This window comes from Siniperca chuatsi, linkage group LG23 (assembly GCF_020085105.1).
Source record: "Siniperca chuatsi isolate FFG_IHB_CAS linkage group LG23, ASM2008510v1, whole genome shotgun sequence".
NCBI classification, from domain to species: domain Eukaryota; kingdom Metazoa; phylum Chordata; class Actinopteri; order Centrarchiformes; family Sinipercidae; genus Siniperca; species Siniperca chuatsi.
Genome location: NC_058064.1, coordinates 731,419 through 757,833, shown reverse-complemented (window position 1 = coordinate 757,833; position 26,415 = coordinate 731,419). Strand labels below are relative to the sequence as shown.

The window sequence follows — 26,415 nt, the reverse complement described above, 5'->3', positions numbered from 1 at the left end:
GTCGGCTTCTCCTGCGACTTCTTAACGGTCGTGTGACGGAGAAACCTGGTCCGAAGTCCAGCTCAAACCTCTACAAGTCTAAATATGTTTGTTTCCACCAGGTTACATAAGTGTATGTAAACATACTGAATGACAATGCTAACATGCTAATGTGTAGCAGCTATAATGTTCCCCATCTTAGCTTAGCTTGTTAGCATGCTAACATTAGCAGTAAACAGAGCGCAGCTGAGGCCGATGGGAGCGTCAGCAGCTCTGCAGGTGTTCGGTCAGAAACCAAAGTGTCGGACACGTTAACATGTCGACCTGATGGTGGCGCTAGATGGAAAGTCAGAGGATCAGCAGAGTTATTACAGTTCATCCTGAGGGGAGCATGAACGATGAAGCACGTCTCATCAGTGTTTCAGTCTGAACTGACGGTGGACAGACTGACATTAACATCCCTAAAAATCCTGAATCACACAACCAGAAAACTGAGTCGTTAATTCATTTCTTTACGTAGTAACTCGCTCGCTCGCTCGCAGTTCGCTTCTCTGCCCCCTTGTGGCTGTTCGGAGGTATGACCAGCCCTTTAAGCAGCCTGTCCCACATTTCTAAAACGAATCATCTGACGGTCCGCTCGCAGTTAAAGGCAGCCCTCTGCGGTCTGCTCCCTCTCATCGTGTGGCCTTTAATGTCATCCAGCCTGGATTCGTGTTGCCTAGCAACCGCTCAGAAGTGAGAGAGGTGTTGGGAGTTTGCTGCATTTACATTTTTACCAGCGGGGGTTTGTGAACCGCCGAGTCCTGCAGTGTGTGTGTGTGTGTTACCTGGTGTTAAAGCACACCTGAGATTATACCTGCTGGAGGCCGATCACAGAGCACAGAGTTCCAGTGCACTGAGATGTGTCTTCATCAGTAATACAAACCAATACTCCAGTCAAAGATTGTTGAATCCAAAATGCAGTTAAATCCTCTCTCTGTGCATCCAGATCAAATCTAACTTTATTATCCAAAGAAGGAAATTCATTAGCCAGAGTTTAAAAAACAAAACAACACAAAAATACACAAAATAAAACAGACAATCCATAATAGAGTAGAAAATAAAATGCGTTAGCTTAGCACAAAGACTGGAAGCAGGGGGAAACTGCTAGCCTAGCTTCCTATCTGATTTACATGTATGTTGTCAGCTAACAAGCTAGTCAGCAGTCCACCCAAGGGTTTTGTTGCTAAGCTAACGCTAACAGTACCGTAACAAGCAGCAAGGGAAGTAAAACCCAGCTGCCAGTCAGCTTTAAACATTAGCTCGTTGCATGAGCTGATGCTCGACCTTCGAGTGTTTTCAGCGTTATTTGTTCTGAAGGCCGCTTTGGAAGAAAATCCTTTAAGCGTTAAACATTAGCGTTAGCTAGCATCACGTACACTTTATCTAAATTCAGCCAGGTCAGCGTTGTGTTTATGTGCAGCCGAGTATTTCTCACATTTAGCTAGCTTTTGGGAGCGAGGCCACGCTGAAGGTGTCATGTGACGAGTGTTGTCACTGCTGCCATGGCAACAGTCGGGTCTTATCGCCTTATTAAAATGAGCATTTCAGATCAAATCGAGAGAAATCGATTTTTAGACTTTGCCTGTAATAAGACCATTTCAAGACTGGCTGATAAATGCACGTTTAGCCAGAACCAGGTCTGCGTTCGTTTTATAATCAAGTTTTAGTTTCAGACATGCAGGGCTGAATTTCCAATAACTCCGTTTAAATGTAACATTAACTCTTTATGTTTTGTTGTTAATCTCATACTCTTCGTGTTTCACAAACAGCAACATCTGTGAGCTTTCCTCTGTGATTCAGCGACATGGAGCTGAACGTCCACAAAGACTCGTTCAGACTAAAATCATACGCACGTTTCTGTATTATGAAGAGTATTTATAGTCATTGTATGACCTGAAGTCACTAAACTGGACACTGATCATTAACATCTCTGCCATACTTGAATAACTGCGATATCCGTGTAATACTCATGTGCAATATTTAGTTTTTTTTCCTATTTATTATTCATACCTCCATTACTGCTGCAATACTACTTATTACTTATATTATTATACCGTATTATCATCATCAACCGGTAAACACACTTGGTACTTCACAAGATTTTATCTTATACTTATACCCACCTGGTACTTAATGTATTTTCTGACCTGTTTTTATAGTGTATCATATTGTTTGCTAGTACTTCCTCCTGTGTGCGCTGACGTAAAGACGAGCTGCTGTAACAAAGAGTTTCCCTTCAGGATCAATAAAGTGTTTCTGATTCTGTTAGATGTGAGTTTATGTATTTATGTATTTATTTAAATGAACTTGAAGCACGTTTGTTTGCACATGAATGCAGCGTGTGTCCTCAGAGCTGTTGTCTGTTTGATGAAGCTGCACTGAAACAGATGGATCAATGGAGAAACCAATCCCCGGGTTCCTCGTCAGTGAGGAGGATCGCTGGCGGCTGTATTGACGGCAGTGTGGGACTTACACACCTGTGCTCGTGTCAGGAAACGGCTCATCGATCTCATCGTGTATTCGTGTCATGGCCTCTGTGTCTGTAACACGCAGTGACGTCGCTCTCCGCATCACGCTGAGAGGAGCTGATGCTGAGGAGGAAATATAGGACAACAGGAAGAGGAGGAGGAGGAGGAGGAGGAGAGGTCTGCAGTTAGCACTGAAACCACAAAGAGACGACACAGAGAGCTGCAGCAAACCGAGCGGCCCCGTCTGCACCTCAGCATCAGGTATTCATGTATTCTGTGTGCGTTTGCTGCATGTTGCGCTGAGGATTTATCGTGTCAGATATCTGCAGCGAAAAGCAAGACGACGAACGAGGCGATTCTGCGTGAGAGGACGAGCACAGAGGAAGGTCATCGGAGGGAAGACAGATGTTAGAGAAAGCAGAGACGGAGCCGGACTCTGCAGACCGGTATCAGCCGGAACCACGTACATTTACTCAAGTCCTGTACTTCAGTACAGATCTGAGGTACTTGTACTTGACTCGAGTATTTCCGCGTTACGTTGCTTTCTACTTGTACTGCACCAGCTCGGAGGCTTTCTGCTGCGCTACAGTCATCTGATTATTAATACAAAATCAAACATGAAGTATTGTTACAGGTTAAACTGTTAAGTCATTAAAACGAGCTCCACCTTCAGCAGCTGCAGCGTTTAAAGTGATCGACACATTAATGCATCAGTAATATAATCTATATTATTCTGCAGAACGAGCACTTTGACTTTGGGACTTTAAGTACATTTGGATGCTGATACTTTTGTACTTTTACTTAAGTAACATTTTTGAACGCAGGACTTTGATGTAAAGTCGTGAAATTAAAAACTTAAATAGAGAGAAAATAGCGTTTCTGCACGTTAACGCCGCGTTCACGTCAGCGAGGACAGCACCGGTTCACTCTGTGACTGACTCCTCCCTCCACTTAGCACAGCTGGAGTCAGGATGTGGTTAGCTTAGCTTAGCATAAAGACTGGAAGCAAGGGGAAACAGCTAGCCTGAGGCTGTTCATTTAACCTGGACAAAAAGAAAGCTGTAAAAACGGCAGTTTGTGCTGGAGCTGTTTATTGACAAACACTCAGGTTGGTGGCTGATTTAGTGGTCGTCATGGTTACAAGAGACGAGCAGTTGTCTCTTATTAACCGCAGTTCTGCTGCAGGGTTCGATTTATAGTCAGATTTCACCTCTGCAGCACTGGACTCGTGTTGCATGTGATCAGTGTGCTGCTTTGTTCGCTCACTGTTTCCATCCTGAGACTCACAGGTTCACGCAGGTAACTTCTGACGTCAGAGTGTGAACGGGAGGCGAGCGCCGTGTGAACGGGAGGCGAGCGCCGTGTGAACGGGAGGCGAGCGCCGTGTGAACGGGAGGCGAGCGCCGTGTGAACGGGAGGCGAGCGCCGTGTGAACGGGAGGCGAGCGCCGTGTGACCGCTGCGGTTCCGTTCAGAGCAGGTGAAGCTCAGGGAGTCTGTGACTTGCGTGTTGCCTCCTCCTCCTCCTCGTCTTCCCGCCGGCTCTCTGATCGACTGTGGCTCTGTAACATCGTAAACCGTGAACGTGCTGCAGGTCGTACGTAGGCCCCGTTCACACTGCAGGCAAAAGTGGCCCAAATCCGATTTTTTTGGGGGTCAAGTGACCAGGTCGGACTTCTTCAGAGGTAGTGTGAACGCTCACATCTTGCCCAGATCTGACTTTTTCAAATCAGATTTAGACCACATACATATGTGGTCCTGAATCAGACCCAGATCAGATTTTTTTCAATGCGGCCGCAGTGTGAACAACCAAGGCGGATTTGATGCGACTTTTACGTCAATCTGCGTCGACATTTGTCAGAATTATGCGGCGGCGAGTCAGCCCCAGACACGACAGACAGCAACATTAAAAACTTGACTAGATGTGGAGAACAGCGATGGAGCGAGTCAGCGGAGGGAGAGGGAGGTGTTAGACCTGATTAGTACATGGGGAGATACTTCAACTCAAGCTAAACTGGAAGGATCCTCCCCTAACCGCAAAAATGCTTACTTCCTCCATAACCTCCCGAACTTTAGTGCAACGGCGTGCTGCGTCTGATGTCATTGTTCTTAGTTTGAAACCTCAGACAGTTCACACTGGAATCAGATACAGGCCACATTTTAAAAGGTAATGTGAACAGCCAAACAAAAAATCAGATCTGAGCATTAAGACTTGCGGTGTGAACGGGGCCGTAGGCGCTTTAACAAATGGCCGTGCTTTGTTTCTTTACCTGTCAGACTGCGAGTCATACTGACTCTGCAGACGGACGGATGAGTTGCTGCGTTTTGTTCCTCGTGTTCAGTGTTGGTGACGCACATGAAACTCATCAGAACAAAAGATGAACAGCTGTGTTAGAAAATATCCGGTTCCTGTGGACAGAAAAACTGAAGGAGAGGCGTCGACTACGACTCCCAGGGTGCATTTCACCAGCAAACGTCCAATCACAGAGCTTCACATTCTGCTGTGCGCTCCGCTTCGCTGTGGAGAAAACTGATGAAACATTCAGCAGCTCACTGTCAGTCTGGCTTCGTCTCCATGGCAACAGCATCCGAGGCTCACGGGTATTGTAGTATTTGGAGACAGAAGCCATCAGTAGTGATCTAGTCTGCTCCTCCTCTCTCTCCTCCCCCCCCCTCCTCCTCCCCCTCTGCTCCTCCCTCTGCTCCTCCTCTCTCTCTCCCCCCCCCCTCTCCCCTCTCCCCCTCTGCTCCTCCCTCTGCTCCTCCTCCTCTCCTCCCCCCCCCCCTCTGCTCCTCCCTCTGCTCCTCTCCTCCTCCTCCTCCTCCCCCTCTGCTCCTCCCTCTGCTCCTCCTCTCTCTCCTCCCCCCCCCCCCCCCTCTCCCCCCTGCTCCTCCCTCTGCTCCTCCTCCTCTCCTCCCCCCCCCCCCTCTGCTCCTCCCTCTGCTCCTCCTCTCTCTCTCCCCCCCCCCCTCCCCCCCTGCTCCTCCCTCTCCTCCCCCCCCCCCCCTCTGCTCCTCCCTCTGCTCCTCCTCTCTCTCCTCCCCCCTCCCCCTCCCCCCTCTCCTCCAGCCTTCAGTCGTCTCTCAGCTCCAGGAGGATGAAGGGGCTGCAGCGGCTCAGTCTGCCCGGAGCGTGAGGACCCTTCCTGGGCTCCGTCTGCCTCGTCCTCCCCCCTCCCTCACCGCTCTGCGTGGAGCTCTGATCCTCCATCTCTGTGCAGCAGCGCCTCTCCTCCATCAGCTGAAAACATGGACGGACTCCGCCTGCCGCCCGTCATAGAGGAGGTCCTCGATCCTTCCGGTCAGTCTGTTCACAGTCTGTTATTTAAGAGTAACAGTCTGCTGCTTCACATCCGACCACACATGAAAGCTGGAGGTGCAGGAACAGCTGGTGGTGCAGGAACAGCTGGAGGTGCAGGAACAGCTGGAGGTGCAGTCTGTAGCAACAAACGGTGACTGAGTTATGACAGAAATGACCTGCACTATAATTAGAATGAAATCAGTCAGATTTACTCTGATTCTGATCTGTAAAGCTGCTGCCAATCAAACCGAGCACTTTATTTTATTTTTCACAATAAAAGCCTTTTAGGGAACGGAAGGGATTTGCTCAATGTCTCCTCTCTTCCTGCGATGAATACTAGAAATATTATTCTGCTCATCATAGAAAAGGTTTCAGTCGTAGTCGTCTGGACGCTGTTTTCAGAATCAAGATGTTTCGGCTCCCATCCGGAAGTCATTCTCAATTGTGAAAAAAATCAGGCACTTAACAGTGATGAGGGAGGTGCAGCCAGAAAACAACAGGCCTGATTACTGATTACTGGGCCATCATGGAAACTATTAGGTCAGTTTCAGGTGAAACTAGCTAATCAACAGACACTCAGGTAGACTCCTCCCTGAGGGCGGGGCTTAAGCAACACAGAGTAGCTTAAATTTCTGAGTTCTCAGACCATTTTCACAATTGAGAATGACTTCCGGATGGGAGCCGAAACGTCTTGATTCTGAAAACAGTGTCCAGACGACTACGACTGAAACCTTTTCTACGATAGACCACTGCTGGATGAATGAGGGACGACACCGTCTTATTCTGCTCACGCACATAAAAATAGCTGTTTGCCTCAAAGAGAAACAGAAATACGTTTGCAGCGTGTTGAACAACACTTACAGCAGATTTCTGAATTCATTAACGATAAAAATATAAAGGTAGTATTTGGTGTGAAGTCACTGTTGAACCTACAGTGACTTGAACTAGAGATGCGACTGTTAAGCAGCTCAGTCTGTCAGACTGAAACACTGATGAGACGTGCTTCATCGTTCACGCTCCCCTCAGGATGAACTGTAATAACTCTGCTGATCCTCTGACTTTCCATCTAGCGCCACCATCAGGTCGACATGTTAACGTGTCCGACACTTTGGTTTCTGACCGAACACCTGCAGAGCTGCTGACGCTCCCATCGGCCTCAGCTGCACTCTGTTTACTCTGTGCTAATGTTAGCATGCTAACACGCTAAGCTAAGATGGGGAACATTATAGCTGCTAGTTAGCATTTAGCTCAAAGCTCCGCTGTGTGTAAGTGCAGCCTCACAGAGCGGCTCGCTTGGCGGCGAGGGATTGTCCCCTGTGAGTTTATGGACTCTTAATGTGAAAGATCTGTGCAGGAAGCAGGTGTGAGTGCGTTTACGTGCACGCCGTCATTCTGGTTCTGACTCTTATCCTGGTTTTGATCGGAATATGCCGTTCACGTGGAACCGCAGAAACCCGGTTACTGATCTCCCTGCTCACAGGACCACAGCAGTATCCAGGTCACCTGTGTGCAGGTGAGTCTGTAGCAACACAGACTCAGAAACCTGGATCCGGTGTTTACCTGCCGCAGTATCCCGGAGTACTCAGGTAGACGCACTGAATAAAAACTCTTCGACACAGAGTGAACAGGAAGTGTCGAGCTTCTTGCTGAAATATCAGCCAATAGAAAACAGACGTTAGAGATAAAGACGTTTCTATTATGAACCAAAGTTTTAACACCCAAAATATCATTAATACACATTAATTTATTCGCCAGTTTTCTGTGTGTTTACTGTTTCTGCAGCTTCAGACTGAGATTTATTATGATTTTAATCAGCAACGTATTGATATAGTGACTCGTTAGTGTTTCTGAAGATTCGCTTTATTTAAATTGTTTTCATTGTTTGTAAATAAACAAATGAACGAATGAATGACATCATTTTAATGACATCGCCATCAACAATGAGATTAATCTGCATCGATCAGCTGACTGACAGAAAATTAATTGGCAACTATTTTGATAATCGATTAATAACCATTCACCTTTTTTGTGGTGGCCATGGCAACCAAGGTGCCGCTTCCTGCCGCGGTGTGTGAGTCATCAGACCTGTGCTGCTGTGATTGGACGCGTGGAGCGTCACAGGTAAACGATGTAACGGAGGTAAAGGGTTTAAAGAAGGGATGAAAGCAGACAGGAGAGAGGGAGAGATGACGGGAGGAAGATGAGGAAGATGATACAGTGATTATTGAATCATCTCTTCGACAATGATGCTGTCGCTGCCAGTATGTGATTGGCTGCCTGCCAGGAGACCCAACCGATCAATAAGCTGAAAGGAGCTGGTTACAGCTGGCGTTCAGATGTCAGAGAGAATCAACACGTCGGCTTCGGTCTTATTACTCGTTCGTCCTCCAGCGCTGGTCAGTGCGACGCCACGTAGTGAAAGGTTACCTGAGGTTACAGACAAATCCAACATGGCTGATAACTGAGGACTGAGCTGCAGCTTTCAGTGAATCAATATCTAAACGACTGACACTGTGTGTTATTTATGAAGAACAGACAGCGTAGGTGACGGGGACCAATAGGAGCACAGAGCGCTCTTCGCCTGTAAACACGAGAAAGAGGGGTGATGTTGTTGATGACCAGAGGAAAGGTCTTTTCTTACTTCGGACGCCATGTTTGTTTACATTCTTGTTCCCGGAAGTCGTGAACGACGGAGCGTTATGATTGGCCGAGGGCCGACGTGTAGTCTGCAGATAAAGTGACACGTGACCCGATGACGTTAGAGTCAGGAGAAACGTTTGAATGGATTCAGCCGTCGTGTTTAGTAACAACCTCTGAAACATGTCGGTTAGTGTTTTCAGTAACAACAATCAGTGTTTGTTTCCAGTGAAGAGGTGAAGAGCGGAGGAGGGATGATGATGATGATGAAGAGGAGAGAGGTATTTTTAGATGCAGTGATGATGGGAGGCTTCGTGACTGTCAGCTGATAACATCAGTATTTACACTCAGTATCATGTGACGTGATGAAGGTTTGAGCTACAACAGAACATAATCATCATTTATCTTATGATTGAAACAGTAACTGGTTCATAAACATGTTGTCTGAGGGAAAATGAGGAATGTCAAGTTAATTGTCTTTATTTGTAGATTTCCTCACAACGAGTTGAATTTCCATCAGAAAGTATAATAGTTTAATAAAGTGTAACTGAAGACACACGAGCAGTAACGCACTGAGTTAAAATACGAGCTGTTGGCCTGAAGGTGAGAAAGCAGAAATACTTTTATACACAATCTTAAATCTTTGTTTTCGACTGATTTTCACGTCCACAGGTGGATTAAACACAGACGTGGATGCGTACACTTACGTATAAGTGTGTAGTAACGTTTCCCTCACATGAAGAAGGTAAAGTCTGTGTTTCTCCTTCATCGCCACCAGATGGAGACAGAACACCGTTTCTCCTCCTCCTCACCAGACCTTGTTCTTCATTGCAGTTAAAGCTAAATGATTGTAATGATTATTTATTAACATTCAGTGGAATTATCAGTCATAAAATGTGTTAGCTGTACTCAACAATAGTAAACTTCATGCAGTATAAAGTCTGTAGTAAGTACAGTGTTTACAGTATGGTCCATGCTAATAAGTTAGCGCACAGTCATTAGCATACTCTATGTTTAATAATTGTAGTGTTTGTGCTAGCAGTTTAGCATGGACTCTGCTGATGCTAATATGTTAGCTTACAGTAATGGTGTCCGAAGGAAACGGTGGAAGAATAAATGTGAACATCCTCATGTGAAGCTCGCACAGTCAGACTCAGTGACGGTGCTGATGGAGCGTGTTGGGGTTGTTGAATCCAGAAGGAAGGTGAAGCAGCTAACGATGAGCTCTTCTCTGTCCGAAGACGAGCTGTGTGAGCTGAAGGCCGAGAAGCCCATCATGTTGGCAGAAACTCTGACGGCCAAGGAGAGGGAGTCTCTGGAGGAGAAGGAGGAGACGGTGGGAGACGGAGAGAAAGGCCAGCAGGAGGAAGAAAGGGAGGTGACGGTGGAGGAAGAGGAGGAGCTGGTGGAGCTGAGAGCTCAGGTGTTCCAGCTGCTGCTGGAGCTGGAAGAGACCAGAGAGGTTTCCCAAAGACACGAGGAGAGCTTCCTCGAGCTGCAGGGTCAGAAGCTCTTTTTACATCCAGCTCCATAAATCCACATGTACGGGAAATCCCGCCGAAAACGCGTCTGTCTCTTCTTCTCTGACCTCAGGTCTGCTGGAAGACGAGCGACTGGCGAGCGCCCATCAGGCGGAGAGTTTCACCAGACAGATCCAGAGGCTGCAAGGTACGCACACACTTAAAGGCTTAGTTTGAATTACATCACAAGTGTTCACATGTCTATTCATTTCCAAAATGTCCTCACAGTTTTGACATCTCGTCACTGTCCCCGTTTTCTAAATGTGTCTCCAGTCTGGAGCAGGACAGTGAAGAAGACCTCCTCCAGACCTTTTTAAACGTTGATTCCTCCCCTCTCCTCCTGCAGCTCAGCTCCGGTCGGTCCAGGAGGAGATGGACAGTCTGGAGGAGGAGAAGGAGAGCGAGCTGGAGGAGGTGCAGGAGGAGCTGCGTTCGGCTCAGGAGGAGGTGCTGATTCTGCAGCAGGCGGCCGAGGAGGCGGCGGCGGAGAGGGAGAACGACATCGCCTCCCTGCAGGAGGAGCTGTGTCGGCTGCGGGCCGAGCTGCAGCGCCTCCACGCCACGGCGCAGGAGTACGAGCTGGAGATCACCACGCTGAGGGCCGAGATCCGCATGAAGAGCCACAACAAAGGCTCTCACGGTAACTCGGTCTCAGACCCGGTGGACCCCCCCGCAGGTTCCTCTCCATCTGGTTTGCAGCGTAGTTTGATTAGTGCCCTACATGTTAGTCAGCACGAGCCCCTGACCCTGCGTGATGGAGCCGGATTGGTGACCGTCCCCTCCCCTTTGATCCAGTTTGGTAAAAGGCTGCGTGCTGAGCGCAGTGACCTGTGTATATGTGGTGTGTTTTAGCCGGCCCCCTGTTCCCTGCCGCCCCGTGTGCGATCACTGCAGCTGTTTGAAGGTTTACGGATCGTGTGATTCGGTGCATCAGCACGTTATTTGCTGCCACGCGAGCTGTGCAGTAACGCTGAGAAACACGAGTCTGCTGCGACCCTTTGCTTTGTGTCAGGTCCGATTACGCTTTGGACCTTTTCAGTCTCAAAAGAAGATGTAGATTTCCGTTTCAGAGTGCATGTTAACCATGGGAAATGATGCTTAATGTTCTTCCTCATTATTCAGCAGCACAGGACAAACAGAAGCGAGCCGGACTCCTCGAGGCTGACGGAGTATTTAATAAAAATCAAACCAGAGAGTCAAAAGCTGGAAACTCATGTTGTTTCTGTCAGAGTAAAGATTTACAGTCTTCAGTCTCTCAGTGCTAATTAAAGTGAGTAATGAGAGTCTTTTGTTTGCCTTTGAGTGAGTCAGAATAATGTGGCGGATAACAAACTGCAGACCTGCCGCTTCTTGTTTATTTTCTGTCTGAACCGAACTGGAAAGTTTGACTGTATTTGTTCATTAACGTCCCAGTTCCAGGACTCGAACATTGCTAACATTTTGCTCAGATATGCGAGTGTCTTATTGGCCGAGCCGTCCAGGAAGTAGTTTATCATGTTTAGTCAGCGCTGATCGTCACTGTCACCCGTTAAAAGGACAAACATCGTGGAGAATACCTCTCTAACGGCGGACGTGACACTTGTTGTGGTGAACTTGCTCTCTGAGGTCGGTGTCTGTACTGACCAAAGATCATCTGTTAGGGAGAGAAGCTCCACTCTGTAACAGCTCTGCAGGACCAGGACCAGGACCAGGACTGGACTGTGTCTTTAATTCATATCAGATCAAATAACTTCTTAGCTCTGAACCAGGACCTTCAGGATTTGGATCAATTGGAGGGTGACACAACAGATTTCATCTGAATCTTTTAGTTACTTATAACTTTAGTTACTTTCAGATGTTGAGAGCAAAACTTGGATTCTGGATTCAATTCAGTTTTATTTATATAGCGCCAGTTATAGTTCTCTGACTGCAAAACCTTACAAGCAGAAATCCACGTTTTTAAAAGGGATCCATTAGTGAAGCCCAATGCATCCCGAGTGCATCCCACGTTTCTGAATTGTTCAGCGGACTCTTAGTTAAGCCTTCTTGCCTCTGTGTCTTGCTATATGTTTATAAAAAAACTCAAACTGTGCCCCTAAATGTTTATTCGTGCAACCAAGTACCCCTAAAAAATTAAAGCGCAGATCACATGGTAGACTAACACAGGTAGCTGGTTTATCATCATATATATATATATATATATATATATATATATATATATATATCTCTGTGTGTGTGTGTTCAGGTGACGTGAGTCAGGTGAAGGAGGACTTCGTCTCTCTGACCGATGAACGTCAGACTCTGACCAGCGACAACAAAATGCTGAGCAGCAAAGTGGAGCAACTGCAGCAGCAACAAGACGCGTGAGTGGTCCCACCAGCTGTCAATCAATCTGCTGGTATCTCAGCATCCGTAGATCACTGACACCACTGTGTGCGTTACTCACTGTTAAAGGTCATTTCAGTCAGTGCCCATATCAGATAACAAGTGGCAGAAACGTTATACTGGTTACCATCACGTTTACTGCCGTTGCTTAACGTCAGCGTCTCATTAACCAGCTGACCTCTTCTGCTGTGTCCTCCTGCTGAACAGGTGTGATGACGTGTACCTGGCAGTCAGAGTGGAGGGCGGCATTAAGTGTGAGCGGGACGACCAGGTGAAGGCAGACTCGTACATCACCCTCTCTCAGTCCGGGCCCCCGGAGGATCCGGACTCCTCGTCAGTCCAGGAGGAGGTCTGCAGCTCAGAGCTCAACGTCCTGAAGGTCCAGCTGAGACAAGCTGAGGAGACGGCTCACAAAGTACAGAGAGAGGTGACAGCGGCAGCAGTTATCACCAGACGGTCTTCACTTTACAGACACTTTACTTACTGTGTGTGCTGAAGGAAAACTTTGATCAAATTTCTCCCAAATAGCAGCAATATAATATATTTTATATTTTAGGACTCTTGTTTGTTGTCATCAGTGCTTTTGTGTGATATTTATGTCCAAAGCGTGTGTGGCTACAAAAAAAGATTATAATGAAGTTGGATGTGAAGTGAACATTAAAGCTGGCAGCGCTGCAGATTATTACGGTCGGATCACACCAGCACTTATAAAGACAAGGTTTCAGACCAAAATCCATTCATTTCAGTGGAACTGCTGTTGGGTTATTCAGTGGGTTTGCTCGCAGTAAATCTTTGCAGAGTTAAACTGTTTTTGTCTTCTTTACTCTAAAGATGAGAATTACATGTAAAACGTACCCTTGTACTGGCTCACAGTGCATCTTTACCAAAACAAAACAAAAACAAATAAAGGAAGCTAGCATTAGCTGTGGAGACGCATTATGGACTGAAGTCAGTCTGAAGACAGGAGTCCATGGTACAGATACATCTATAGAAAAAACAGTTAGCGATCGAGCTTGCTAACTGGTAGTTAGCTAAATGGTAGTAAGCCAGTTAGCTTGGCGACCTATTTTGGCTGGCTAGCACCAGGCACAGTAGCTTGCCAACTAGCCGGCTGGTCTATAATACTAGTCTATCTGCAGTTAACTAATAATGGCCTTGTTGATTTATCAGTTTAACTCTACTCGGAACTGGTCTTTCTGTCTCTCAGTGTGATGGTTTGAAGTGCGAGCTGGTGGACCTGCAGCAGCTGTACGACCGCAGCCAGCGCGAGCGAGTGGCGCTCGAGCAGGAGCTGCAGCGCTGCAAGGCCGAGCTACAGAAACTGGTGGGCAGGAAGTCACAGGTGAGACGTGCTAGTCACCTGTATGTGATACCTCTAAATCTGTTTTATTGGCTAAAACATTCTTGGTCAAGTTGGTACATTAGTGCGCCAACTTGTCAGGTAACGGTGCCCAAACAAGAAATACAGCTTAGGGTTCAAACATTTGGAGACAAGAAATATAAATAAGGTCCAACGTTTCTCTCAAGCTGAAGGGTTAAGGTAATTGTGTAAAATAATAAAAAAAAATTCAAGGTAAGTGCGACGCAGTATACACATGAAAAAAATCTCTACCAACACACACTAAAACCTGACGTACTGATATTCTTATTATTGATATTCTTCAAATCCATGATTTTCACCATGAAGTCTGTCCGTCTGTACTGTGTGCATGTGGGTCGATAACCGCTTGGCCGAAACTCTCTCTGGATGCCTCATCTGTCATTTTGCTTTGTGGTTTGCAGTAGCTGCTGCTCTGGTCATGTTGCTGGTTTTTGAGCGTTTTGTTGTGAGCTTCTTCTTAACATCTGTCGCTGCTGGGCAGTGTGTTTTCGTCAAAGCAGTCATCTGTCTGTTTCTACTTCTGCTCAACTTACTGCTTCCTCCGCCTCCAGGAAGGGTCTAAATCAGAGGTTTATTCAACTGTCCAATGATAAGAAAGCAGTGAAGCGTACTGACACTCTGGGTCCATCTGATTGGCTGATAACGTATCATGTGTGGAACATCTCCTTAAAGACGGTTTAGTCCAAACATACAGATGTGGATTCTGTTTGCCCGACCTCGCTACTCTCCAGAGGTGTGGACTACAGTCACAGATTCCACTTTGACTTGAGAGCCAGCGACTCGTGACTCCACTTAGAATTGGACTTTTTTGACTTGAGACTTGACTTGGTGTTTGGAACTTTAGACTAGACTATAACTTGAGTGTCCAAGCTTGAGATTAAATTTAAGACTTGCCTGTCTTGACTTGGAACTTGACTCGGGACTTAACACTAGTCGTGGGACTGAGATATCTTGACTGGGGACTTGAGTGTCAACACTTGAGACTATTGCGGACTTGCCTGTCTTAGACCAGACTTGCTACATAACTGTCTAGACATGGGGCTTGACTTGCGAGTTGACATGGGACTTGAATGTCAAAACTTGAGACTACTAAACTTGACTTGCCTGTCTTGACTCTGGAAGTGCTACTTGACTTAGGACTTGAGACCAGACATGGGAGACTTGACTTGGGGCTCACTTGGTCTGACTCTGTACTTGAGTTAGAACTTGGCATGAGACTTTAGTGTCAAGTCTTGACTTTACCTTCTTCATTTGGGATTTGACTTGAGGTTTGGGACTGATCTGTCTTGATGTGGAACTCGACTTGTAGCTTGACTCAGGACTCGAGCGTCAAAGCTTGAGACTTTACTTGGGACTTGATTTTCTTGACTTGGGACTTGTCTTGGGACAGGACTTGCCTTTCTGAGATTTGACTTGGGACTGGACTTGAGCTTCACCTGTTTTAATGTGGGATTGGACTTGCAGCTTGACAAGAGGCTTGAGTGTCAAGTCTTGAGACTAAACTTGGGATTTTCCTGTCTTGACATAGGCCCAGCCCATGTGACTCTTGACTTGGGAATTGTAAACAGTGACTTGATCCCACCTCTGCTCCTCTGCATTAGATCATTCACTTACATCCTTGTACTCCATAGTTGTAGTTTACCTCACGGTTAAACCCGTAACCTTTAACCCACGCTGCAGTGCTGCAGATGCTCCCGAGTCGATGGTAAAGGCAGCACTTCGAAGTGTCGGCAGAGATCTTTAAATGACGAGATGCAGATGTTTTTAACTTTACTCTGGCGGTGATAAACTGCTGCTAAAGCTCTCCATCTTGTCTTTAACCATCTTTGATGTCGTTCCCTAATCGCCTGCTCTTTCTGTTTCCTTCTTTCCCTTCCTCATGTTTTATTTGTTTCCGTCACCTTTGTTTCACATGAACTTCACACAATAAACTTTATCAAATTCTGTGTAAATTTGATGGTTTTTGGTGTTCAACCTGCCTGCATGTCACTCTCTTTCTCTTTTCTTTTTCTGTCCATTATTTTATCTGTTTTTTGCTTTTATTTGCTCCACGCTCACCTTTCGTCCCGACACGTTCTGACTCTATTCTGATTATTTTATGGTTTTATTTTCTCTTGCCACGCCCCTCTCCCCATGCCTCCCTACACTCCTACCTTTTGTCTTTTCCCCAGAACTGCACTCGTCCATCTGAGCCCCCTGTTCTCTCCATCCCCTTCATAGGAATGATTGTAATAGTGGCCTTGATTTGGTGCTGGTGGGAGGAGCTGGCGTCCTAGAGGGGACCAGGTATGGCCACGCCCTTCTTTCTCTACCAGACGCTCTGCTTCTTTTAGAGTGGCTGAATCATGGGGTGACGTCCAAGCTAACTGCCTCTATGTACAGTAGTTGTTTCTGCCCGTACTCGATGTCTATAATCTGTTTATTTATATAGCGCCGATTCATAACAGAAGTTATTTCATTGCACCTTTCCTATAGAGCAGGTCTAGACCGAACTCTTTATAATATTAATTACAGAGACCCAACAAATCCCACCATGATTAATGACCATATTTATATTAAAGGCCTCAGTATGCTTCAAACGAAGTAGTTTGTGCGATGTGTGGTCCAACCAAGTCTAAAGTCAAAGTGTTTCTCTTTATTGTGAATGTCCTCCTCCTGATCTCTCTTCAACAACTCTGTGTTGTTTGTGTCTTTGTAATCAGGCACGAACGTAGATACTGGACGATCCTGGGAAACCCCAAATTACGTTCAATGCCAAGTTTCTTCTTTCGTCCAACGAAGGATTCTCACTTTTTGTGCATGGCAGTTGCAGCATGGCAGTTGCAGCATGGTTACGGTTAGGGAAAGATCACGGTTGTGGTTAATAACAAGGCAAACGTTAACTGCAGGTCTGTGACAGAACACAAATTCTGGTCTCCTTTATGAAAGTCGGACATGCTACACATCCATGCACCGCCCCGACCTCCGCACCCTTAAGGTCGGATTATGCTAGAAGAGAAAAGGTTTGTACCACGTGTTATCCGACCACGTCTGAAGGCAAAAGTGTTTATAGCTGATCCGAGTGTCGACACTCAAAGGCGGAGCGAAAAGCCGGCAAGTCGTTTAGATATGGGGATAACAGAACATTTTCAGACAGTCTCTCCTTGAAGACATTCAATAGTGTTGCACTCAGTGTTGCCCCCCCCTCCCACTTTCACACCTCCGCACAGCTGACCTGTCACTGAGTGAAGTGGCCTGATTGTCTGATTGTTTCAGAAAGTTATAAAAATGGTTGAACGCAGCTCAATTCCACCATCAGAAACGGGGCTCAGACGCTGTCAGATGGTCTGATGATCAGCACTTGGTTTGCAGCCGACTGAGGCTTGAATACAGAGGTCACGTGATGATATCAGTTCTGTGTACATCGGGATCTCTGCACTTTGCTTTAATCTTCTTCCTCTGGGTCAAGAATCGATAAATTTTAAGACCTTTAGTAACTTTTGGGAAGCAAATTCAGGAGGCTCATCCAGCTAATCAGCATGGAAACACGTTACTTTTCAATTGTTGTCTGCAGTCGCTCTGAAAACACTTGTGGTGGAAATTACCAGAGGCCCCACGATACGATGTTATCACAATACTTAAGTCACGATACGATATTATTGCGATTTTAAACATTTTGCGATAGCGAGTATTGCTTTAACATATTGCGATTTATTACCTTTTTTCAACTGCAAATTGTTTCCCCAAAGGAAAAGTTTGTCAACATCTGTTTTATCTAATTAGATAAAGTTTTCAGTCTTTTTATCTCACAGTTTGGACCAACTTCCTGCCAATCCCGCTGACCGTGACCTCTGCTGACCGCACCAGAAAAAAACTCGGCACCATCTAGTGGACTGAAAAAGCCACTGATTTTATTATTCTACTACCAAAAAGTAAATTGTTTGTGTTTGCAATATTAATCATTTATATAGTAAAAGATTGATACTTGCCTTCCGTGTATCAATATAATATTGCCACGCAAAATATTGCGATGCTGTGCCGTCTCGATGTTTTCTCCCACCCCCAGAAAACACCCTGTGGAGTTTTTTGTAAGCAAAGTTCTTTAAACTACATTTAGAGTCTCTCCTCAAAACACACTGTGCGTATCATTGAGGTCTAATAAACATGCTGAATGCATTTGCTTCCTCATAAAACATTTGTGAAGCTGATTTTTAGAAGAATTTGAAGCCTGAATTGTTTACATCCATGTCTTCTTCACGGCCTTTGCTGGCTCGTTGCTGCGTTTCTCGGCACGTTGCCTCCACCGGCTTTCGATCAGTGGCATAGTATGAAATCATCGGCAGGACCGAATGCACATATTTCCTCTTGTGCGTTCTTAAAAACATTGCTATACAGCGCTACTGCTGGACAAAAACTCCATAGGGCACATGAAACAAAGAAACTGGATCACATAAGGTCCCGAGGTAGTTCTAGTCCTCTTTGATTTGATGTTTTAATTTTGTAACTTGTGTCTCTGAGCGCGTTATTCGTCCAAACACTGAGCTGAGGTCAGCTGACAGCTGCTCAGCTCTACAGAAGCATGCTAAATACATTTAGTTTAGCTTTTAGTTTCCTTAAGTGTTTGCCAAAGTGGCGGTGTGAGGAACGAGGCTGACGAGCGTGTGTGCGGCTCGGGCAGGAGGTTTCTGCGGTGCGAGAGTGTGTGAATGCGGTCGGGAGGCTGTCAGCCATTACTGAAGCTGAGGGGGGCGAAGGGATCGAGTTTCCTCCGTGACGTTACTGCTAAAACCTCTTTCTGTCACACACACATACATGGCACCACGCCAATACAGTGTTTAAGTGAGTATGGAAGCTTATTACTGCCAGAAAACAAAAACACATGAAGAATTTGTAATGATAAAAATAAAATGTCTCATGAATACGATTTAAGTCAAAATTGTGATCAAGCATCATAATTGTGATTTGTCATATTTGCAAAATACTGTGTCGCTGACTTATTATGTTAAGTACGAGATACTAGGTCTAATTCTAACATTTTTAAATGTGTTTTTAAATGTCAGTGATTTGACAAACTGTCATGTGACAATTTTTAATTTTATGATTTAGAAATGTTTACGTATTTATTTCTGCTATTTGTTTTTGATAATCTTATGTGAACGTTTTTGCTGTTTTCCACGTCACCACTGGAAGAATCACTTTCTAAAGTCGTGCTTTCTCACTTATAATAATGAGTAATAATCTTGACTTTCCGAGTGATGTATGTACGAGATCCTATTTCACAGATTCCACTCACTGTCAGTTATTGTGTTATCACTATGTCCAAATTATTATTTTGCAATGTACTTCAGATACGTATTAGACTTCGACACGAAGACAGTGTTTTTGTCATAATGGGTGACAATTTTTAATATTAGCATTCTGAATATTTCACATTTATTTATTTTTGATCATTTTCGAATGAAAAACTGTTTTCCCCGTAAACACCCATGTGAGATCAGATATTTCTGACATCATTTTAATTTTAACTTACTAATTCACAATTAGGATGTTAAGCAAATATTTTGACTTACTGTGTCATTGTTTTGTCTCACTATGTATTTTTGTATGTATATTTTGTACATTTATTTCTGCTTTTTATTTTTTAATAATCAGACATCAGTTGTTAAAAAAGTTGTTTTCTTTTTCTTACTAAGTCACAATTATGATATTTAATACAAATGTTGGCTTATTAAGTCATATACACAAGACTACTATGTTACGGTTTTGGCTTAGTTTGGACTCACTGGTATTTTTACATATTTTAGACATGTATTATATATAGTCGTAGTTTTGACATATACTGTCATAATATGACAATTTTTAGTTTAGTTCTGAATTTTTCACATTTATTATCATTATTTTTGATAATCATGTCAGTGGTTTCAAAAAGCTGTGAACACTGTCATACAAGATCAACATTTTCAAATGTATCCATGCCAGCGAGAACTGTGGAAAAGCTCAGTTTGTGAAAATGATAATTTCATACATATAGTCCAGTAGTCTTTATCTTTAAACGTGACTTGCAGTAACTACACTGACATTATTTCATCTCTTTCTCAGTGGAGTGGCACTGAAGGCTGGAACCTGGCGGTGGCAGCGGTTGCCATGGCAGCTATTGTAGTTCTGGTCGTCCCCAGCTTCACCAGGACCTGAGTACTGCACAGGAAGTGACCTCACTGGGAAGTCTGGGATTGTGGGATTGCCGTCACCCATCCAGCGCTGCCCTCATACATGTTGCTGTCCCGATGTCTGCTTGTCGCATCGCTCTGTTTAGTGGGACAGCGCCGCCAAGACGTTTTCACCTGAATGCCACAGACGTCAGTGAGTGCTGGAGGGAAAAGCAATAAGATTGTTGAAAAAGTCGTCCATAAGGACTCTCAACTCCTCCTGCAGGTCGTCATTGCGCAGTAGGTTGATTTATTGATCGGCTGTGAGGTTTTCAAACATCCACCATCATGATCCAAGAGTCTAAATGGAAGTTGTCATTTTGCATTTTATTTTAAAAAGATTCCAATGTTTTCAAAAATAACCAGAGGTGGATCTTTGTAAACTGCTGCCAGAGGAAACGGGTCAGCTCAGTCTGCAGTCAATGGTGGACGAAGTACTCTGATCCCTTACTTAAATAAAAGCAGTAATACCACAGTGTAAAAATACTCAGTTACAAGTAAAAGCCCTGAATTCAGAAATATTACTTGAGTAAAAGTACATAAGTATTACCAGCAAAATGTACTTAAAATATTATAAGTAAAACTTCTCAAAATGCTGAATATATAGTGTCATAATATTATATATATCATACTTTTGCATTAATGCAGCATTTTGATGTTGCTGGTTAAGGAGCATTTAAATGTAGTTTCATCTATAAAAAATTTAATTTGATTTGTTTACATGTTTTGTGTGTAAAATTTGTAAAATTTTTATCAAATAAATGTAGTGGAGTAAATAGTACAATATTTTCTTCGGAAATGGAGTAGAAGTATAAAGTAGCATAGAATAGAAAAGTGAAGTAACTTCAGATTGAATTTAAGTGCCGTACTTGAATAAATGTACTTATTTATTTTCCTACACAGTTTACAGTAAATGGGGTCCTGTAGTGGCGAATCGCAAAATGATTTCACTGAGAGACAATGAAGACATAAAACACAAAGAGCTGCTGATGATGCTGCAGATCAGCTCGAGTCCGACCAAGTTGTTAAAAACAAGAAACACTTGAAGTACAAAATGTTAACGCTGCAAATTTTTATCTTTTATAATCCAAGTTTTTCCTTATTAGTTATAGTAAACCAAATTTGTTTACAAGTTTAATATTCTAAATAAAAACTAATGCATTTTTTTCTTGAAAAATACGAAATAAAAATGAGCCCTCGCCATAGAGCAGCATGTCCACTGTTTGGTAAGTAGTTCAAAATTTCCTACGGAAAACATCACCGAACATAAGTGTAGCAAAACCCATTTTTATTTTCCACAGAAACTTTGGACTTCTAAAAACCAAATTGTGAATATGCTGCAGCCTACAAAATTGAAACTCTGTTAACGGAGGGCAGAAACTCAAGTCCAAAACAAACTTAGAGCAAAAGGGCCTTTATACATCAGCTAAGTTCTGGTGGGTAACGCAGACACAGAGCAACATGATCATCCCACTAGAGTTGTGTTTGTGTCCACCAGATGTCCAATATTTACTCTCCTTTTAGCTCTGGTTTGGTTTTGCTTGGACTGAGCTGTTGATTCTCAGCGGGATCAGCAGTATTAGAGGCTGTTTCACTTTTCAGGAGTCATTTGATGTTAATGTAAAAAAAAAAAAAAAATCAGTTCAATCAGTGCAGCTTTATGTCGCTGAAGATGTAATCAATACAACCAGCTGCTACAGTGTTTGTGTTTATGAATGAAAACCAGACTCATACTTCTGGCTCATGACGGCAGGTGTTTGAGGATCACTAGATTATTTTATTGACCCAACATGAATTCTTTAGAGCTGCAACTTACAATTAGTTTAATTTATATTATTTACCAATTAATTGATTAATCATTTGGTTTGTAAAACCAAAAGGTTTTACATTTATCAATATATAATATAGAGGAAAGCAGTAAATGTTTTGTATTTTTATTTATCAGTGATTATTCAGTAATTAACAATTGACAGCAATTGTTTCAGCTCTAAAATTCCTTGCCTTATTTTTCAGTACTGGATTAAAAGAATATTTTGCACTCACTGAGTTACGTCACTGATGACAGAGATAACGGTAGCAGATTAAACTAGATTGTTTAGTGTTTTTAATACATTGTCTCTGCTTTAGTCCTGCTTAATGCTGTATATTATCTTATCATGTGTTTGTCCAAAAATTACCATTAATGTGAATTATTTAACAGATGTAGCATGAGAAAAACAGCAGATTTAAGGAAAAAATGAATTAAATCAGCTTTATTTTACCTACCTATCCCTTTACAGATCAATTTAAAATGTCTGTGTTTGTATGTTTATAGTACCAAGCAAGTAGTATGCACATCTGCATAAAGTAAAATAGCACTTTCTTTAAACTTTGGAAAGGTATTGTTGTTGGAGCTGAATCATTCCGGTGAGAGATTTATTTGTCGACTGATTTCACTGTGCCAGTTTTAAGCTCAGATTGTGCGTCGATTATTTATGTGTTATTTTCTATATTATTGATGTAAATACTGAAAAGAAAAGGACCAAGAATAGAGCCTTGTGGGACACCTATACTATTGGTTTCTTGATTTGGAACCACTTAACAACTTCTGCTTGAGTTCTACCCTAAAGATAGTCATACAACCATTTAATAGACCATAAATAGCCCTAAAATGGATAGTGTTTTTTTCTGTAGAAAATAAGAAATAGAGAAATAAATCCTGTCCGAATGGGGCTGTAGCGATGCAGCGCCAGTCAGATCTCAAACCCCAAAGACAAACAAATCCGTATTCCCGCCTATGTTTTTATTTGAGTTGATCAAAACTCATCTCTCGATGATGTCTCAGATCTTCCATTTTGGTGACTGGTCAGAATGAACACATTTTCTTTTGTTCATATTTTATATGTTTCCACCTTTTTATTGGGGCGATTAAATTCCCCCCCACCGTCTTTTTTGCACATAGACAAGTTTTTTTTTGGTTTTGAATGGACCCGATAGAGGCCTCATGTTTACATTTAAGTGGTGACCAAATAATTAAAGGAAATATAATCAGATGTTGAAATGACTGTGATCCTGTTTAGGCTGGAATCAGGTATTTAGGTTAAAAACTTAAAACTCTTTTAACTGTTTGTCTTGATTTGTGATAATGCATGTGACCTTTACCAAATAGTAACAGCTTCAGAATAAAATACATTCCAGTTTAAATACAAGCACTGGCGATATAACAAAACCTTCCCTGCTCGCTCTGCTTAGCATGACGGAGGGTGGAAAAAATACCTGAAACATCGTACTGAATGAGAAAAGACTGAACTGTGAACAAGACACATGAAGAGGCGTTAACGTGACAAAGCAGGCTTTTAATTAGAATTATTTATTTAGTATTTAATGATTAAGTGATATATATTGTGGTTAATAGCAGGACATTGATTAGGATATAACAGGTCCTGTATTGTTCCAAATGATAAATAGCATGTGTCATTAAGACCTTTTTATATAGTTTTTGCACGACAGTTAGACATGTAGTTACTTTAATCAGATTATAATGGTGGACAAACAAATAGATTCTGGAAATAACATCACACCACTGTTGGTGTTTGGCCGGCTCAAACTGTACATGATGAAGCAGTTTATTTGTTTTGCAGGGGTTTTCTTTGTAATGTATGGAAGCCCATTTCCACCAGGAAAACAATAATCATTTAAAAAAAGTTTAAATGTTATGTCTTTAACATTTAATCTATCTTGTTTTTGCGGTGTATCTGGGCTTCCATATAACTGACACTCCAGTTGGTTGTAGTCTTTACCGTTGTGTCTCTGTACTCTGGACTCTGCCTTGTGTCTTGATGTGTCAATAATATCTCAAAACATGTGATTTAGCATTTTTGTGACGTTCAGTACTTCGTTTGGCAGGAAACACCAGTGTAATCGTGTAAAATGTGAATTTTAGTACAAAAACTGAGTTTTGGTAGTAAGTGTGGATGCTGACTGAATAATTGTTAATCAGCCTGTTCTTATCTTTGTTTTTATTTGTCAGTAAAAACACACAATCTTCCTGGAAGCTGCATGCTAACGCCACTCTGTACAAACTCTGTACTTATGTAGCTTTCTTTTTTATTAATACTTGGTAATGGTTTGTACTGTACATTGAATAGTTCCAGTTTGATTATTATTTGGTGCTCGCTTTGAAGGAAGTTTTTTCCATACAGCTGATTAGACTGTAATTAAGAGGTTTTGTCAAATGTTTGCAATATAATGTAGCAGTAGAAATAGAGTATGGGGATGGACTGATGATTGGTTTACTGATATCTACCAGCTGATATTTGACTTCCAGTATCAATGCAGCTGAGTGAGGACACACTGCTGGTGTCTGATGATGATGGTTCCTGAAATTCATATTTATGTGCAAAATGTTTTTGATTTTTGAAATCTTACACTATTTAATTGAAAAGTTTTTATTTCTGTAAAAGTTCCTGTTCTATCACAGCATTAGAGTTGGTTGTTATTTTTAAAGAGTCCAGATTGTAATTCTGATTATTTATTTATTTTTTTTAAATGCGTGTCCTTGGTTTCGTACGAATATCTCCCGCTTAAATTCGGATTTGGTGTGGAAATACCTTAACAAGCAAACGATCCTGTAACGTTTACGTGAGTTACAAAACATCTCCTGATGGTTCTTATGTGTCTATTTGGAAAACACCAAAACTTCGAAATGATCAACACGACTTTTAACACTTTTCCGATCACACTACGGAATTTAAAAAGCAACAGAAACACAAGGCTTAAACTATCTGTTGGTTTCGTACGAATAATGTTGATTTGATCCTTGTTTTTGTCACTGCTTGTTCTCTCTTCACAATTCACAAAATCTAATTTAAATTAAAAAGAAGAGAAGAATGGGCAGATTATTGGTTATTATTTAATAAATAAATACTAGATACTCCATACTGATATCAGAAACCCGTATCAGTCCATCCTTAGCAGTGTCATGACAAACGTTAGCTAGCTGTAGACAGCTCAGTGTTGCATGTTAGATGTAGAGAGGTAGAACATTTGCATGAAAATAGACGAGTAGATTCAGACGCTGTAGCAGTTGTAGAGTTAGACGACGCTCAGTATGACAGTGGTAGCATGAGCGCTGTAATCCAATTCTTCCATTAGTTACTTTAGACTATTTTATTACTGTTTTTGTAGTTAAAAGTTCAAAAAGTGTGATGTTTTTAAAATATTTCTGTCTGTCGTCTCCAGAGTCAGATGTTCAGTTTTATCCGTGTCCAGTACAGAGATACAGCATGTCTAGCTTAGCTTAGCACAAAGACTGGAAGCAGAAGGAAACTGCTAGCCAGTATAGCTAACTACCATGTGTACCAATGTAGCTGGTTGATGTAATGGTAGTAACACACAATTAACATATCCCCCATTATGCAAGCTGTATCTACGTAATGGTACGGTAGCTGCTTTAACCTTACCGGTGTTATACCATGATGTGTTTAGCCTAGCTTAGCACAAAGACTGGAAGAAGGGGAAACTGCTAGCCTAGCTCCATCAAAAGAGAAACAAATCCACCTTCCAACAACTCCCAAGTCTGTCTGATTTACATGTTGAAAAGGTGTAGAAATAGAAATGTCACAAGGAGACATTGGTTTAACCGGCAATTAGTGTTGGAGCTATTTGTTTACCAACAGCCGCTGCTAGGCTAGCAGTTTCCCCCTGTTTTCAGTGTTTGTGCTAAGCTAGGCTAACCACATCCCGGGCCTATCTCTGTATTGGATGCACAGAGGTGAAGCTGAGATCCATGTGACCTACATGTGACTCTGGAGAAGAACAACAGATGTCTTCTCAGACTGTTGTTCTGCTTGATTCTGTAACGGCTGCATTTCTGTGTTTGTCTGTTGGCTTTGACACTGTGTGAGTAACTGTCAGGTGTCAGGTGTGCTGTACGAACTCTGCTTTTAGTTAGACTTTGAGTCAAAGTAAACCGGCATGTCGCCATCTGGCTGCTGTTTGTTCTGCTTCTGTTTTAAATGATGGATTATCCTGTTCGTGTTTCTGTCTGTTTCTGTTCTTTGCTTCTGTAAAGGACTGAACACTTTAATTGTATTAATGATGTTTCTGCACAACTTTAACGTCTGTTTCAGTTTTTATTTTTGTGTGATGATTTTGTTTAAAGGGCCTGTACATTTTGTAAATGAACTGACCAATAAAAAGTAGTTTATCCTTGTCTTTAATGTCCCTTGTTATGTTAGGTGTGTTTTTTTTATTATCAATTTTGATAAAATGTGATTATATATTAATGTATTTATCAGTGAAAGGTCACTAAACCTTACACACGGATACAGACGGGATACGTTACGATAATTTAGTCGTAAACTTTTAGGAAAATGAACTTGCATCGCAATGAACATTTAGTCTGTTTTGTTTTCAGTAATTGTGATGGCATTTTCACGTTCAGAGGGCTGACGTTTGACTTTATCATCAAACGCGTAAACAGGAGTTGTGGGAACTTTCTTTACCGGAATGAGTTACTGACAGGCTTGTATTACTCTACTGCAGCAGCGATGCAACAA

The 26,415-nt window shown here is 42.8% G+C and overlaps 1 protein-coding gene across 6 annotated transcripts in view; it reads left to right on the top strand.

Moving 5' to 3' along the window:
- The window catches only part of LOC122871549 (coiled-coil domain-containing protein 136-like), a 30,528-nt gene extending 4,452 nt beyond the window's left edge, over positions 1-26,076 (top strand). Inside the window, exons 2-11 of one of the 6 annotated variants that reach the window (XM_044186781.1) lie at positions 2,575-2,750; positions 5,559-5,789; positions 9,668-9,928; positions 10,020-10,094; positions 10,293-10,586; positions 12,171-12,288; positions 12,518-12,737; positions 13,518-13,652; positions 15,863-15,977; positions 19,770-26,076. In XM_044186781.1, the coding sequence (XP_044042716.1) occupies positions 5,738-5,789; positions 9,668-9,928; positions 10,020-10,094; positions 10,293-10,586; positions 12,171-12,288; positions 12,518-12,737; positions 13,518-13,652; positions 15,863-15,967 (1,260 nt within the window). In that variant the 5' untranslated portion in view covers positions 2,575-2,750; positions 5,559-5,737 and the 3' untranslated portion in view covers positions 15,968-15,977; positions 19,770-26,076. Of the gene's footprint in view, positions 1-2,574; positions 2,751-2,785; positions 2,993-5,558; positions 5,790-9,667; positions 9,929-10,019; positions 10,095-10,292; positions 10,587-12,170; positions 12,289-12,517; positions 12,738-13,517; positions 13,653-15,862; positions 15,978-19,769 lie in introns of those variants that run through there. The other 5 variants (XM_044186783.1, XM_044186785.1, XM_044186784.1 and 2 more) reach the window with 5 other exon arrangements.
- The last annotated feature ends 339 nt before the right edge of the window (positions 26,077-26,415 follow it).